Here is a 17,809-nt window from a genome sequence, read left to right on the forward strand (position 1 = left end):
TGAAAATTCTTCTACGAATGTTGAATATTGGACCCCATTCTCTTCTGGCTTGTAGAGTTTCTGCTGAGAGATCTGCTGTTAGTCTGGTGGGCTTCCCTTTTTGGGTAATGTGACCTTTCTCTCTGGCTGCCCTTAACATTGTTTTCCTTCATATCAACCTTGATGAATCTGACAATTATGTGTCTTGAGATTGCTCTTCTCAAGGAGTATCTTTGTGGTATTCTCTGTATTTCCTGAATTTGAATGTTGGCCTGCCTTGCTAGCTTGGGGAAGTTCTCTTGGATAATATCCTGAAGAGTGTTTTCCAACTTGGTTCCATTCTCCCCGTCACTTTCAGGTACACCATTCAATCGTAGATTTGATCTTTTCACATAGTCCCATATTTCTTGGTGGCTTTGTTCATTTCTTTTTACTCTTTTTTCTCTAAACTTCTCTTCTTGCTTTATTTCATTAGTTTGACCTTCAATCACTGATATCCTTTCTTCCACTTGATAGAATTGGCTAGTGAAGCTTGTGTATGCATCACGTAGTTCTTGTGCCATGGATTTCAGCTCCATCAGGTCATTTAAAGTCTTCTCTACACTGTTTATTCTAGTTAGCCACTCGTCTAATCTTTTTTCAAGGTTTTTAGCTTCCTTGTGATGGGTTCAAACATCCTCCTTTAGCTCGGAGAAGTTTGTTATTACTGACCTTCTGAAGCATACTTCTGTCAACTTGTCAAAATCATTATTCATCCAGCTTTGTTCCGTTACTAGCAAGGAGCTGCGATCCTTTGGAAGAAAAGAGGTGCTCTGGTTTTTAGAATTTTCAGCTTTTCTGCTCTGGTTTCTCCCCATCTTTGTGGTTTTAATCTCCTTTGGTCTTTGATGTTGGTGACCTACAGATGGGATTTTGGTGTGGATATCTTTTTTGTTGATGTTGATGCTATTCCTTTCTGTTTGTTAGTTTTCCTTCTAACAGTCAGCTCCCTTAGACGCAGGTGTGTTAGAGTTTGCTGGAGGTCTACTCCAGACCCTGTTTGCCTGAGTATCACCAGCGGAGGCTGCAGAACAACAAAGATTGCAGAACAGTAAATATTGCTGCCTGATCCTTCCTCTGGAAGCTTTGTTCCAGAGGGTCACCCACCTGTATGAGGTGTCAGTCAGCCCCTTACTGGGAGGTGTCTCCCGGTTAGGCTACACGGGGTCAGGGACCCACTTGAGAAGGCAGTCTGTCCATTCTCAGAGCTCAAATGCCATGCTGGGAGAACCACTCCTCTCTTCACAACTGTGAGACAGGCACATTTAAGTCTGCAGAAGTTTCTGCTGCCTTTTGTTCAGCTATGCCCTGCCCCTAGAGGTGGAGTCTACAGAGGCAGCAGGCCTCTCCCCCTGCCAGGTTGCTGCCTTGCAGATTGATCATTGCTGTGCTAGCAGTGAGCAAGGCTCCATAGGCGTAGAACCCACTGAGCCACGCGAGGGATATAATCTCCTGCTGTACTATTTGCTAAGACCATTGGAAAAGCACAGTATTTAGGCGGGAGTGTCCTGTTTTTCCAGCTACAGTCTGTCACGGCTTCCCTTAGCTAGGAAAGGGAAATCCCTCGACCCCCGCGCTTACCAGGTGAGGCAATGACCTGCCCTGCTTCGGCTTACCCTCTGTGGGCTACACCCACTGTCCAACCAGTCCCAGTGAGATGAACCAGGTACCTCAGTTGGAAATGCAGAAATCACCCGTCTTCTGCATCGATCACACTGGGGGCTGTAGACCAGAGCTGTTCCTATTCGGCCATCTTGGAATGGGATCCTATTTTTTTTTTTTTTTAAATTGTTTGCTTTTTGTCCCTCAAACTAGCTGATCTCAATTAATCAATCTTCAAGTTTACTATCTCTTCTGCCTGCTCAAAACTGCAGTTGAGCCACTCTAGTGAAGTTTTCATTTCAGTTATTATGCTTTTCAACTCTAGAATTGCTATTTAATTTTAAAAAATAATTTATATATCACTAAGGTTTGAATGTGTCTCCCAAAAGTTTATGTGCTGGGAAGTTGTCATTGTAACAGTATTAAGAGGTAGGACCTTTAAGAACTGATTAAGTCATAAGAGCTCTGCCCTCATGAGTATATTAATGCTAGTATCATGGATTAGTTATTATAGCAGTGGGGCTCCTGATAAAAGGATGAGTTTGGCCTGATTTCCTTACTCTCTCTTGCGTGCTTGCTCACCATGTTATGCCTTCCACCGTGAGATGATCTTCACCAGGTGCTAGTGCTATGCTCTTCAACTTCCTAGTCTCTAGAACCATGAGCCAAATAAATTTCTGTTCTTTAGAAATTATTCAGCCTGTGGTATTCTGTTATAGCCACAGAAAATAGACTAAAACATATATGTTTATTGATCATCTTTATTTGGTGGAATATAGTTATACCTTTATACTTTCTTTTAGTTCTTTTCTTTTTTCTTTTTTCTTTTGGGAGCGGGGATGGGTTCTTTCTCTGTCACCCAGGCTGGAGTGTAGCAGTGTGATCATAGCTCACTGAAGCCTCAAACACCTGAGCTCAAGTAATCCTCCCACCTTAGTCTCCCAAGTAGCTTAGACCAGATGTGCATGCCACCATGCCTGGCTGATTCTTTACGTTAGTAGAGATAGGATCTAGCTGTGTTGCCAAGGGTGGTCTTGAACTCCTGGGATCAAGCAATTCTTCCTCCTCAGCCTCCCAGAGTGCTGGGTTTATAGGCGTGAGCCACCGTGCCCAGCCTCTTTTAGTTCTTTAGACATGGTTTCCTTCAGCACTTTGAACATATTTAAAACAGTTCATTTAAAGTCTTTGTCTAGTAAGTTCAACATTTGGGCCTCCTTAGGGCAGTTTCTACTGATTGCTTCGTTTTCCTTCTATGTGGGCCATGCTTGCTTGTTTTCTTTCCCATATCTCATAATTTTTTTGTTGAAAATTGGACATTTTAAATGTGGCAACTCTGGAAATTAGATACTTTCCCCTCTGCAGTGTGTTTTGTTGCTGCTGGTTGTAGTAGTAGTAATTTGGTGACCTTTCTGAACTACTTGTCTGAAGACTATGGTCTATATTGTTTGTGACCATGGAAGTCTCTACTCGTTTATCTTGGTGGTCAGCTAATGATTGGAAAAGATTTCTTCCAATGCCTAGAAGCAATAAATCACCCATTCTGAGCCGAGGAACTCTATGTGCATGTTGGGGTACACTTGCAACACTAAGCAAGGTAGTTGACAACTTACCTTAGCCTTCATTTCCTGCTTGTACAGAGCTTCAAGGTCAGCCAGAAATGAGAGTTTAGGAGCTTCTGAAGTCTTTCCTGTGCATGCATATAGCCCTGTGTGTGTGTGTAGCCTCCTAGATTCCCAGGAATATGTTGGAGTTTTTCAAAGCCCCTACAGAGATCTTATTTTGCAGCTTTTTCTTTTAAACTTTTTGGTTAGTCTGTTGTTGTTGCTCCAAGTGTTATCAACTGCCTTGGGCAACTGTGAAGTTAAAACACCTGCTTGTAATTATTTCCAACAATTACAAATCCCTGGGAAGGAGGCATTTTGTACTGGCAAGCCCTGAGTTAGGCCAAATACAGACTGACTTATAAGTGGATTATTCCAGGGAACCACTAGATGGTAAAATAATGACAGTTCTTGGGAATGAATATTTGAAAGAATCCTAGCTCCATTTTCCTTTCCCTGGTAGCTGGTAAGCTGCACCAGGATTGTGGGCTGTTACTTTTCACGATTATTTTTATTGCGGAGACAGAGAGTCAGAGATGGGACTAAGGCAAGTTAAAATGCCACAAAGCTTGTTGTTCCTACTGATATTCATTCATTCACATATGCTTTTTGGGTTACTCCAAGCCTTTAGTTAACATGTGGAGTTATGAAAAAGTTTATTCTGATTTTTTTTTTTTTTGCCATTTTTCATTGCCTTCGTGGATGAGAAAAATTTTGGAGATTCTTAATCTGCCATTTTTGCTGATGGTATTCCACAGCTCAACTTTTAAATATAATTTTTTAGTCTTCATCTTATTTGAAAATTTTGAGCCATTTGGCTTTTGACCAATCTTCCCTTCAAGAAGTGACCTCCTTGCTGCCTTTGTGGACACCCTTTAGTCCACTGAAGACTTCCTCTGATTATCCTTTAGAAGTTAATGTTACTCAGAATTCTGTTCTTGGCTCTCGTTTCCATTCTACATATCCTTCCTGGATGATCTCACCTATATGCATGACTTCAGTTGCCTTTTCTATGAAGTAACTCTCTTTCTCTCTCTCTCTCTCTCTTTTTTTTTTGAGACCAGGTCTCACTGTGTCGCTCAGGCTGGTGTCCGGTGGCATGATCACAGCTCACTGCAGCCTTAACCTCCTGGGCTCAGGTGATCCTCCTATGTCAGCCTCCTGAGTAGCTGGGATTACAGGTGTGCCATCACGCCTAGCTAATTTTTGTACTTTTTGTAGAGATGGGGTCTTGCCATAGTGCCCTGACTGGTCTTAAACTCTTGGGCTCAAGCAGTCCACCAGCCTCTGCCTCCCAAAGTGCTAGGATTACAGTCATGAGCCACTGTGCCCGGCCTCTATGAAATAACTCTTAAATTAATAGTTTCTACCTAGATTTCTCCTTATTTCTGGTCCTAAATATCCATTACCTCTTACAATTCCATTTTGGCATAATTAAGACAAAGCAAACTTAGCACATCCCAAACTGAACTGGTTATTTTACTCCAGATCTGTTCTTCCTCCTGTCTTTACTGTCTCAGTAAATGGCTGCCATGCCTCTCAGTTTTCAATGTATTGACTTTTCTCATACCCTCATCAGGTCATAACTGATTAGTTACCAAGTTTTACCACTATACATCTTATATATCTCTAGAATTTGTCTACTTTCCTCATTCCTGATTCTGCTTTCCTAGTTAAGGCCACAGTGTCATCTTGCTTAAAACGATTGTAATGATTTCCTGTCTTCCCATCTCCTGGCTTGTCCTGCCGTCTGTACATTCTCTATACTGAAGGTAGAATATGCTTTCCAAAAAGCACATTTTATTATGTCATTCTCTCACCTGATAAACAGTGACTAACAACATAAACACCGTCTCTGCCTTCAGGGAGCTTTGAGTATAGTGAAGGACATGAACAAGGAGGTGACCAAGTACAATTCAGAGTATGGTGTAGTAAGTGTACATAGGAGAGGCTGAGACTCAACCAAGACTCAAGATTTTAAGAGAATTTCAGAGGAGATGATGTCTAAGCTGAGATTTGCAGGAAGAGTAGGAATTATGCAAATGAAGAGAGGAATGGGAAAGAGTGTTCCAGGCTGAGTACACATAAGAAGGCCTAGAGAAAGCACTGGATTCCAGGAAATGAAAGAAGTTCTGTATGTTGGCAAATTTTGTTAAGGAAGTAGTATGAGTTAAGCCTGAAGAATTAAGCTGAGACTGTATCACACAGGCTTCTGTATGTCATGTTAAGGGATCTACTTTAATGTCAGTGCTTTTGGGAGCCACTGAAGTGGTTTTTCTTGGGAAGAAATGTGATCAGATTTGCGTGTTAGAAATAGTATTCTGGCTAGAGTATGGAGAAAGCTTTGGATAATACGGCTTAGATGGAGTCAGGGTGACCAGTTAGGAAACTCTTGCAGTAATCCAGGCAAGAGTTGATAGTGTGTGGGCTAGGATATGATATTTGGAATAGAGAAAACTGATTGATTTGAGAAGTGTTTTGGAAATAGAATGGACTTGTCGATATTGAATGTGGAAACTGAGGGAGAGGGAGAAGCTAAAGAAAATTGTTTGCATTGTTTAGTTAATAAAGCTATCTATTTCAATAGTTATTTAGAATATAAAGCTATTATATGTTTTCAAGTATGTACATATATTACTGACAAGAAAGTAGTGTTTTGTAGTTTTCTTTGAAAAATTATGCCTGATATAAGTGTAAAGACTTAAGCTCCACTAAGTAGACTTTACTGTTCATTTGGCAAAAGCTATACAGCCTAATGACTGAGTCAACTTATTTATTTCTGTGAACCTTGCCTTGTATTTCCTATTGAGATTCAGTGATTAAACTCTGGTCAACTTTGTAGTCAACTTTTTATTTTCTGTTGTAAGCATAAAGCTACATAAAATTGTTGCTATTAGTTTTCCCAGCTACACAAAGATGTTTCTACTCTGGACTTTTCACGATAAAGCAACCAATTGAACATTTTTGCAATTTTCTGTTTGTAGTATAGTCGAATATCTGACTAAAGTCTTGCTGATTTTAGGTTCAGTTTGGCTTGGTCACTTTTTAATAAGACAAATTTATATCTACATAACTTTTGTTATCTGGTTAAAAAGTGTGCTTTGAAACAACATTCTTCGACTTTGAAGGCCTGTGTAAAAGTATATACTTTTATCACTAATACATGAAAAGAGAATCATTTATAATTTTTGCAGAAGAGGTCTGGAAACTCATATTTTTAGACTTTCGTGTTCTTCTGCGTGGACTTTTTGGAAATAATAAACTTATAACCTCTACTTCTCAAATTATTCTGATATTTGTTAAATGGATATGTGGTTGGATACAGTATTGTTCAACAAAAATAGCTTTCAGTTTAATTTTAATCAGAATCATCAATATATTTTTATTTTAGGAAATAAAGGAAAACTATTATTTTTCAAATGTTGCACAAGACATTTTTAATCTTCATTTTTAAAAGGACATGATGATTTCCTTTTAGAAGAGAAAAATCTCTTGGCACCAAAAGAGAAATCCTCTCTCTTCTCAGTTGCCTTTAAAAATCTTGAACCTGTCAGTGAAATTGTATAATCTACTAATAACATGCCTAAGGCTTGTTGCCTTTTCTTGGGCAACAGAATCACCAATTGATGTGCTCTATCAGTTTTAATCACACTGTTTTTATAGTTCCATTGCAAGGTTTCAAAAACTCACCAAACAAATCTGTGGATACAGTTGCCTCCTTTCTGTGAAAACCTAATCATATATATACTATTCCTTCTCAATCAGTTGTTAAGGTATAATATAGATGAGTAATTTTTATTTGATAGACTTTGGTCTTCGCTAAATTAGAATGTTCTCTTTGCTATTCAGAATTTACATATTTAAAATATACAGTTCTTATAAATGTGGTATCTGGGTGCCTTGTAGCATTCAGAATTCAGCTTCACAAGTTGCTCATAGGCTATTTCATCAAGCCATTCCCTCTACAACTCAGCTGCAAACATCTAGAGCAAGCTCCCATAGGGTTGTATTTTAAGCTAGCTATGAGCTAATTATATGGCAGTTTGTATCTTAGAATCCATGTAGAACAATATTTGGAGCATTAGGTTGAGAGATTACGTCTGCTAAAATAATTTTCTGATGCTATCATGCATCGGGTTTTGACAGAGTTGCACAACAGTAATAAAAGCCTCCATTTATTAGGAGCTTAAAACATATCAGGACTTTACATACATGATACCTTATCCCTAAAACAAATATGCCATTCAGATATATATACACACCATCTATATATGTTGCGTATGTGGAGGCTGAGACCAGGTAGGTTACTAGGGAGGAATTTGAGCGTTGGTCTGACAGTAAAACTTGGGTTCTTTCTGCTTTAGCGTGAGTACAAACATTTCGTTTTGTTTGTGTACATGAAAAATAGATGTCAAATTGTCTCAGAAGACTTCTGAGATTTTAATGTTCAATAACTGTTTAGAAACTTGGGGTCTTTAGACTCTCAAATGGTAGAACATTCATGTTCTGTTTCTTAAAATTGGTGTAGCTTTATTGGCAATAGTACGGAATTTGGAGTAGGGGCATTTGCATGTATATATGTATAAAATAAAGAACCTAATATTTCATTGTGGAAGTTATAGTGAGAAGCATTGTTTGGTATTTTTTATAATTCTGGCACTCATTAGAAATAAGTCAGTTATTCTGTCATATTGAAACATTGACTATAGTGAACTTGTCACTAACTTCTAATATGTTCGTATGGCAGTAGATTTTGATTGATTGTACTGACTGGAGCCTATTCTTGATACTTTTTAGCTTTACAGTTTATATTTTCAGCAGACATTGATGCCCTGTGCCCCCTCCATTGCAGAGTTTCAATTGCTTGCTGAAGAGTTAGTGTTGAATTTGGTGGTCACTCTCTGTTCACTAAAACCTGTGGCTGATTAGGGTCAGTTCTGGCAGTGCCCGCCTAAGACTATTCCATTACAGTAGTCTTTTCTTTTTGCAGCTCTTCAGAACAAGAGCCTTATGTCCCACTCCACCCCATCCATCTTTTGTGCCTATTCTTCAGTGAAAAACACTCTTATTTAACGCGAATTTTTTCTGAAAGTGCTTCTTCCTATTTCTCATCCCAGGAGAGAGACCCAACTTTGTCTCTCCTATTGTTCTCGCCTTCAAATGGAAACCACCTCCTTCCATTCATCTGGAACCACAGGCTCTGAGCCCTTGCATGTGCTCGTGTCTCTACTTGGAGAACCTTTCCTTGACTTCTTCACAGGTGACTCCAACTCATTCCTTACAACTTAGAGTATTACCTGCCCCATGAAACTTCCCCTCAGCAAGTGAGTAATAATGATTTTTAAAGCAGTAATATGTGTCAGACAAAGTACCAGGAACTTTACAAGTGTTATCTAGTTAGTCCTTACAACAATTACATAGGATAGTTACTGCTGGCTGGGCGCGGTGGCTCACACCTGTAATCCCAGTACTTTGGGAAGCTGAGGCAGGCGGATCACGAGGTCAGGAGATTGAGACCATCTTGGCTAACATGGTGAAACCCCCATCTCTACTAAAAATACAAAAAAATTAATCGGGCATGGTGGCAGGCGCCTGTAGTCCCAGTTACTTGGGAGGCTGAGGCAGGAGAATGGCATGAATCTGGGAGGTGGAGCTTGCAGTGAGCCAAGATCGTGCCACTGCACTCCAGCCTGGGTGACAGATCAAGACTCTGTCTAAAAAAAAAAAAAAAAAAAAAAAAGAAAGAAAGAAAAAGAGAAAAAGAAAACAAGAAAAACAAGATAGTTGCGCTGCTATCTCTGCTTTGCATACGGGGGAACTGAGCTAATAAGAGATAGGAGTGGAATTCAAACCCTGGTATCTCTCATTCTAAAAATTGTATGTGTCCCACTAGATCGTGTTACTTCCCTGGCCACTCCATCTTTTGTATCACTTTTATCCTTTGTTTATATTTGTTATCATTATCATAATCATTATGAGTGAAGCCTGTGCCTTCATAATCTCTTTATCCCTAATTCAGTCCTTAGTATATCACAGGTATTAAAGTATGTGCTGGATATATACATAAACTATTAGATGGCTGTATTCTCATTTGGTCTGTTCTCCTGTGGGGCCTCTGATGCTCTTTGCTGGACTCCTAACTGCCCTCTAGATACTCTTACTGATCAGACTTATAGAAAACTTGCCACTGAGTGCCTTTTCTTACTAGGTAGTTCTGGTGCCAGATGCAGTCTTCCCTTAACTTTCCTGTTTTGCTGAATTTAACAGCCATGGCACATTTATTCCTCAGCTATGACATTCTAAATGCTTTTGTTCTGGCTATGAGCCTAGGATTTGTGTGCTGTGGATAAGTGGCTCATCACTGGGATCGAAGGAAACAGGCTCTCCCAGAAAACAAGCATTCTTACTTGAAATTATGTGGCTAGGGAGCCTGGAAAGTTATCTTATGTCTCACATGAATCTTTTTGGTCTTAGCTATTACTTACACGTTTTGTTATGAAAGAAAAACAAACCGGTTATTGTTAGTTACTCTGTCTGCAAAAATACTGATCTTTTGTTGAATATGAAGATATTAATAATAAGGTTTATTATGACCAATGCCTATAGTTGTTGGGGAGTAGGTAAGGCTAGCAGAAGCCCTTTGGGTTTGACAATATGGTCCATCACCAAAATAAATACTTACGTGTTTATATCCTTTTAGACTCCTGAAAACTAAAAATGTTGACTAGAACATAAGATGGAGATGCAGTTATAGCATCTTGTCTGATAGGGAGCCTTTCAGAATCAGGTGGAAATTTAGCCTGATTGGAGTCAGGCTGGGTGTAGGGGTTTTGACATTTTGCTCCAGAAGGAAAGCTACAGGATGGAGTGAGGGCTTCATTATGGTGGAGGTGCAGTTTTTGGCCTTGGAGACTTCACAGATACATTCTGACTTCGTTTACATGTCAGGTCATTGGCTGCCTTACACTGGGTACCTGCCTTGTATGTTATATTTGTAAGCTCCAAAACACTGTTTCCATCAATCAGTTAATGACTGTCAATCAATAGTTCTTACTTAATGGAGGCCTTTTGCTGGACGTAAATGGCAACATAAATAGGACATGGTTCCTGCCCTGGAGGGGCTCACAGTTCAGTGTAGTTTTTGTTGTTGTTTCTGTTTTATTAAATTAATATTATTTCTGCTAAAACTTGAAGACAGGGATTTTGGAATCTGTTGTTGGCATTTTGTTGTAGACTGTTTGGAGTTGTCAAGTTTGCAGTGATCTGGCTATAAGGGGAAAGTTGCCTGAATCCTTCAGTTGTGCTTTCATCCCTTGAACGTGATCTTGAGGATCAGAGTGCCTTTCCTCATGTGAAATGAAACATCCAAGTCAGAGTGTTACATCACCCATTTCCTCAGCTAACTACGTAGTTTTCCTGGAAAGTTGCTGGCTTTGGACAGCTCCTTTCTCTCAGTACTCTTGAGAATGTTTGATGTAGAGGACAGGTACTCTGACTATGGAATTTTACATTAATATATTTATTATTGAAAAAGTTTTAATTGGTGCATGATAGTCAAAGCTAGCAGACTTCCCAGATTTACTATTGAATTCCTGATCTTATTGATCTTTTGCTTATTGGATTAAGATTCCTGAGTATGAGGAGACTATTTTCTTTTCAGCTTCCTGGATGGAGCACAGCAGAGCCTTCCTGTTTGGATCCTTAGAGCAGTTTTACTTCTTCAAGAGTCTATTGGCAACACTGAATTTTTTGTCTGCCTTAGCTACATGTGGGCCCACTTGCTCGCTCTTAGACCTGTTCTCTGATTTCATGAAGAGGAAGGAGGGATTATTTCCTTTTTCTTACAATATTTTTTCTTCTGTTTTTTTTTTATCTTTTTCTTTTCTAGGCAGGGCCACTACTTCTTAGCACATCCAGCCTTCTGGCTCATCTGCCCCCCGGCATCTTACTATGCCCCTCCCCACCCCAGGATAAATTCCAATAATGCTGATCTGTTACAGGTGGAGTTCATGTTGACTGAGGTGAATTTTAGGGCTGTAACTGGTTTGGTCTGATCTGGATCCCCATTATAATATTGAAATCTCCACAGTGGAGGTGAGGAACAATGCCACTTCCATTCCTTTAAATGTCTGCTACATCTCAGATGATCGTTGGGAGTGATTCATCTTTGTATAATTTTAGGGGTAGAAGGAACCTCAATACGTCCTAGTCTGTGCTTAAATTCCCCCATTGCTTCCCTTCTTCCAACTGACGCTCCAGCCTCTACTGAAACACTTGTAGTCACTGAGATAGTCCTTCCTTTTATCTTTGACAGCTATAAATGTCAGGAAGCCCTTTATATTAGATGGAAATTGGCACTCACTCTCTCTTCAAATCACACAGAAGTCTAATCCTGTATGCCTTATCTTCTTCAGAAATGTGAAGAGAGCCTTCACATTCCCCTTGGGATATCTCTTCTCCGTGTGATCCCCTCATTTCTTTGACAACTTTTCCTATATTCCTGCCTGTTTTTCTAACTAAGTGATTTGTGATTCTGGCTCTTTTCCACAAAATCACCACCCAAAAATTTTCACTGAGTGCCTATTATGTACAAGGAAGGGCCTGTGTTGAAGAAAGGTCTTTGGCTTCCGGTTGCTTAGTTTTATATTTGTTATTTTTTTTGAGACAGAGTCTCGCTCTGTCACCCAGGCTAGAATGCAGTGGTGTGATCTCAGCTCACTGCAACCTCTGCCTCCTGGGTTCAAGCTATTTTCCCACCTCAGCTTCCTGAGTAGCTAGGACTACAGGAGCACACCACCACGACTGGCTAATTTTTGTATTTTTTGTAGAGATGGGGTTTCACCATGTTGGCCAGGCTGGTCTAGAACTCCTGACCGCAAGTGATTGCCTGCCTCTGCCTCCCAAAGTGTTGGGATTATAGGTGTGAACCACTGTGCCCGGCCAGCTTCTGGTTGCTTATAATGAAGAGGGAGAAAAGACTGATATCAACAGGGAAGAATCAGGGAGAGGGTTTCCTGGTTTATCCACTGTCTCTGAACTGCAATTTCTGCCCCCCCCCCCCCTTTTTTTTTTTGAGACGGAATCTAGCTCCGTTGCCAGACTGGAGTGCAGTGGCACGATCTTGGCTCACTGCAATCTCTACCTTCTGGGTTCAAACAATTCTCCTGCCTCAGCCTCCCTAGTAGCTGGGATTACAGGTGCATGCCACCACACCTGGCTAATTTTTGTATTTTTAGTAGAGATGGGTTTTCACCATGTTGGTCAGGATGGTCTCGATCTCCTGACCTCGTGATCCAGCCGCATCAGCCTTCCAAAGTGCTGGGATTGTAGGCGTGAGCCACCACCTGACCTCTATTCTCGCTTTTAACTGTCAGTATAGGGGCCACATTTAAGACTGTCCTTCCGTATTACAGCTTAATCAGTAAGGAACATCATGCAAATCAAAATAGAAAGGAAAAATTAAAGCAAACACCAGTCAAACATTTTTTAAAATTCTGAAATAATGTAAATTTTAAATATACTGTAAATGCTTTTATAAGACAATACAGACTCATTTTCCTAATCATGCCCTTAATGAAAATAATAAGCAAGTGCTAGTCTTCCTTAAAATATGGCAATATGAACTAGAAAACTCATCGGGCCCTTCTTTAGGCTTTGTAAACATGTTACAAAAGCAGTTAGTCATTTGGCTTGGTCTGCAGAATGTCAGACAATCCATAAGTTTTTTTTTCCCTTTACTTGAATAAAACATATTTTTGACTGAATTGACTATTTAGGTTTCTTGTAGACACAGTCTTAGTAAAGAAAACTTAAAAAATTGCTTTTGGAGAAGAAAATTGTAGCTAGTTATATCTTATAAAACCATTCTTGTGTTCATTTTCTCGAGGAAATTGCTATAAGTGTATCTTCTAGGGCCAATATGTAAGAGACGTTTTTATGATTAAATAAAAGCTCAGAGATTTTTGGTATCAGAGTTGTTTTATTGACTTGCCTTAGTTCTAAAAATAAAATGAAAACCTTTAGCCAAAGGAAGGTTCATGTGTTAGTTTAATACTGACATGATTTGAACTTATTTTATTTACTTATATTATGTCCGATTCCTATGTATGTCCAATCTTTGGAGACACAAAGAACCATTATTGTGTTAGAAGATTCTTTGGTTTTGTAATACATATTTTTACATCTAAAGTCCTGTTTAAAGATAATTACATGATTCTATAGAAAAAGAGCTATTAATCTTTGTGTTTACATAAGTTTGCAATACTTGATTAATTTTAAGCCTCTAAAATATGAGTGACATCTTTTGTCCTGTGAGATAGTAGATTTGTTTTAGTAACAAATCTTTCAGATCAATTCGTAAATGAGAAAGAAATAAATGTGAGTAAACATTTGTTCTATCTTGGTTTTTGTTTAAGCTAAAATAATTAGAATTCAGCCAGGCAAAAAGAAGTTAAATTTGAAATCTAATTCTTGTCAAGAAATTTTGCATGCAGCTATTCAACCTATTGTTTTAGAATTGCTGTGGTAAGAAAGTAGAACATTACTTTGGCAAATGTAGGGCTTGGTAGACTGGAGAGCAAAAATGAAACTTCTCAGTGAGTAATAGAAAAAATTCCTTGCTTTATGACTATAGCTACTGAGTACTTCTAAGGCAACTGATAAATCAAAAGGCTGGAGGAGCGAGAAAGTACTCAAAAGTCTATGACAATGTCAGTGATACAATAATGACTTATTGAAAAATTGATGAAAATTAAAGGAAATGCTTTCTGAACAAAGCTAAGAAAAGAATAGCTGTTTTTAGATCTCCCAAAATCTATCTTAAAATGAAAATTTTAATATTTAAAGATTCCGTTGAAAATTTGTGAATATATATATTTGTAAACTTTGAAGGATATTGTAAGTATGCTTTTAGGAGTACTGTTTATCATGAAGGAACTCAACTGCAGTTAAATAAAACTGTACGTTACAAATGCTTCTTACAATTTCTTATAAAAAGTACTGTAAAGTCAGTATTCTTAATGTATGCAAAAAATGATATTTTACACATCTGACATGGGACTTCTCTACACCTGCAGAGAGAAAGCACTATTTTTCCCAAACAGAAAGCCTATTAGTTGCAGATCTACTCCACTGCTCTGAGTCATTGATGGTTATAGGTTTTATACTTAACCTGAAATGCAAAACGTTTTCTTCTAGACCTGAAGTTAAATCATTTTGCAAAGTGATATGGGTACATTCTGAATTTTCTTTGTCTTGCTACATATTCTTGAAAAACCAGGTTAAGTGTTTATAAGAGGGGTGTGTGTGTGTGTGTGTGTGTGTGTGTGTGTGTGTGTTTTGAGTGGCATCAGTTGCATTCTTTTCTTCCTCTGCCTGTCTGGAGGGCACTTTTAATGTGCCTGTCCCCATACTCTCCATTATAAGTTTTAATCACAATAGAAATTTTTTTCCCACCACTTTGATGAAAGGTTATATTTATTGGGCTGACTTATCTATTAATTCTATTTAATAATCTTATAATACACTGTATACATTACCTGGGGTAAATGTAAGTACAGCATTTAGGATTTTAAAATCTATTCACAAATGAGATTGACCTCTAAATCCTCCTTTTGGGGAACACTTACCATGGTCAGATTTTGGTTATTCTAAGTGAATAAAATGAACTGGATGGCTTTGCATGCTCTGAAACCATTTATATGAGAACCATCTGTTCAATAAAAGTAGGAGAGGACTCTACTATGAAACTTCCTGAGTGAAATGATAAGTGGCATGAAGAAAAGTAAAGCAAGGTAAGGGGCGGAGAGCATGGGCTTGTTGTTTTAGATGATGTGGTTAGGAAAGCCTTTCAAATGAGCAGAAGGCACAGTGAAGCACGGGAGCAAACTGTGTGAAGGTTGGAGGGAAAAGCATACCAGGCAGAGGAAGCAGAAGGACAAAGCCTTGAGAAGGGAGTATACTTGGCATATTAGAGGAGCAGCAAGAGGCTACTGTATCTGAGAGAGAGGAGATATGAAAACTGAGAGGTAGTGAAGAGTCCATTTATTTGGGACCTTATAGACAAACTTCAAGAAAATTTCTTTGTCATTTCTGTTTCTTAATCTTGCTCTGTAATTATGTTTTTCTAACTTTTAGATTTGACTGCATACTTAGTATATTTTTATCCTTTCTCCTCTGATTTTAATAAAGGTTTAAGATTATAAATTTTCTTGTAAGTGCAGCTTTGCCTGCATTCTATTAAGCTTAATGGCCATAAGTCACATGGCTACCCCAATCTGAAAGAGAAGCCCGGAAATGTAGGATGTTAATGAGCATATTGCTGCCCCAAAGAAAATCAGAATTTTGTTCGTAAGAAAGAATGGGAGGACAACTTTTAGGTAAACTACTAGCAGTATCTTTTATAAAATCCTATGGGCCTGGCAGATTTTCCTGCCAATCACAATAGATAAGGATTGGATAAAAGTCAGCACAGCTTTCTGATTAGAAAACCAACTATTTCTTTAATGAAATAAATATATTTAATTTCCTATTCTAGTCAAGTTTATTGCAGTTCGAAGGATAACGGTATATTGCATATATCCCCAGCTTTATCAATCTATGACTACAAAATCTACTTTTAAAAAGACTATCTGAAATGGTATAACATAAAACTATAATAATGTGCTCCCAGTTACTTCTGGAAGTTTCTCAAGGTACTCCTTTATATGTACCGCAGAGTGTATTTTTCTTCCTCCTCAAATGAGATCTTTCCAACTTGCCACTATGCAGCTGCCAATGGTCCTCGTTAAGTAAAATGCTGCCATATCTATTTTAGGCTCAGGGAAAAATAGCACCCACTCATTTTTATTTTTGCTCAATATAAAAATGAGGATACTTATGAGGATACTTAAATTTTAGGATTAGCTAGTTTTATAAAAAGTGAATTATTCACTCCTTTGTAAAGTATGTAATAGGAATTTGCTCTAATAATAAATAAAGGTTTAAAATTTGAAACCATAATAATGTATATTTAACACTAATATATTAAACCTTTTAAAAAACCACAACCGACATTAAGAAATACATTTCATACTGTGATCAAGTACACACGCACACACACACTCTATACATATATATCTGTCTAATTAAAAGTTTCACAGAAATTTCCAAGGAGGTATGATAAATACTCTATTATCTATTTGATTCTACTTTATTTTTAAAAAGTGATATCAACTCACAAAATGGATTTCATAACCCACTACTGCAGTTTGATAAGATGCTGTTTTAGACCATGTTTTTCAGCAGTTTTGTGGTCCTATTTTGTCCTTTTCATGTCTATACAGGATGCTTCTAGTGGCTAGTTGCTAGCTTTTCTCTGATTTCCAGGATGGTAATAGGATAAGAATTTATCTAAATGGTGATTTCTTTTCTTTCTGCAGCTCTCACGTGTGAATATGTGTCTAGTGCATCCTTAACTTAAGGACTTCACCAGTTCGAAGTTACAGTTTTCACCATCAACTACCTTATCTTTTCTGTTCTGGTTTTCTTCCTCAAACAGTGGAAGGATTTTTAAAGTTGCTTTTGTTGCAGAGTTAAACAAATGGCTGATAGTGACTTAGATAAAAAATCCATAGAATGCCCTGACTGTTCATCTGCTTCTCAGAAAGATGTACTTTGTGTGTGTTCCAGCAAAACAAGGGTTCCTCCAGTTTTAGTAGTGGAAATGTCACAGACGTCAAGCATTGGTAGTGCAGAGTCTTTAATTTCACTGGAGAGGAAAAAAGAAAAAAGTATCAACAGAGACATAACCTCTGGGAAAGATTTGGTAAATATCAAAGGTTCCACATCTAAGCACAAGTTGACATCCTGTTCCCTGATGGCACTCCTAGCTTCATCCATATCCCATGAGTTCTTGTTAGTTAATTCATTGCCTTCATAACTATTAAACATTTCTTTCTCACAGAAGAGTTGAGTAAATTTGGTTAGTAACTTGTTATATTATGTTTCCAACCACTGCCCAAATTAATTATTTCTCAGGACATGAGGTAATTAAACATGTTATCCCAACTTCTTTTTTTAATGGTTTATACAGAAATGAATTGGTTTTCAAGTTGAATTAAATCTAAATTTTTGAGTATTTTCTTCAGCTGATGAAGAATGAGATTTATGGTTGTGGTTAAGTAAAGGGTAGTTATGGCTTTGTTATTTAAGTTGTGGTTGTCTAGGTGGAATATGAACTATACTTAACAAAATCAGTTTGCATTAGTTACAAATAATCTGTGGCTACCCAGATGTACTGATTTTGATGTATTCATCTTTAAAAAAAATTTTTTTTGAGATGGACTTTTGCTCTTGTTGCCTAGGCTGGAATGCAATGGCACGATCTCAGCTCACCGCAACCTCTGCCTCCTGGGTTCAAGTGATTCTCCTACCTCAGCCTCCTGAGTAGCTGGGATTACAGGCATGTGCCACAATACCCAGCTAATTTTTTGTATTTTTAGTAGAGAGGGGGTTTCTCCATGTTAGTCAGGCTGGTCTCCAACTCTGGACCTCATGGAGGACCTCCCACCTCGGCCTCCCAAAGTGCTGGGATTACAGGCATGAGCCAC

General features: G+C 38.3%; 1 protein-coding gene across 1 annotated transcript in view; it reads left to right on the forward strand.

The window, feature by feature from the left end:
- The window catches only part of STK33 (serine/threonine kinase 33), a 217,579-nt gene that overhangs the window by 108,320 nt on the left and 91,450 nt on the right, over positions 1–17,809 (forward strand). Inside the window, 1 exon segment of the mRNA XM_026454003.1 lies at positions 16,640–17,025. Coding sequence (XP_026309788.1) covers positions 16,801–17,025 — 225 coding nt within the window. The 5' untranslated portion in view covers positions 16,640–16,800.

This window comes from Piliocolobus tephrosceles, chromosome 13 (assembly GCF_002776525.5).
Source record: "Piliocolobus tephrosceles isolate RC106 chromosome 13, ASM277652v3, whole genome shotgun sequence".
Taxonomy (NCBI): Eukaryota; Metazoa; Chordata; class Mammalia; order Primates; family Cercopithecidae; genus Piliocolobus; species Piliocolobus tephrosceles.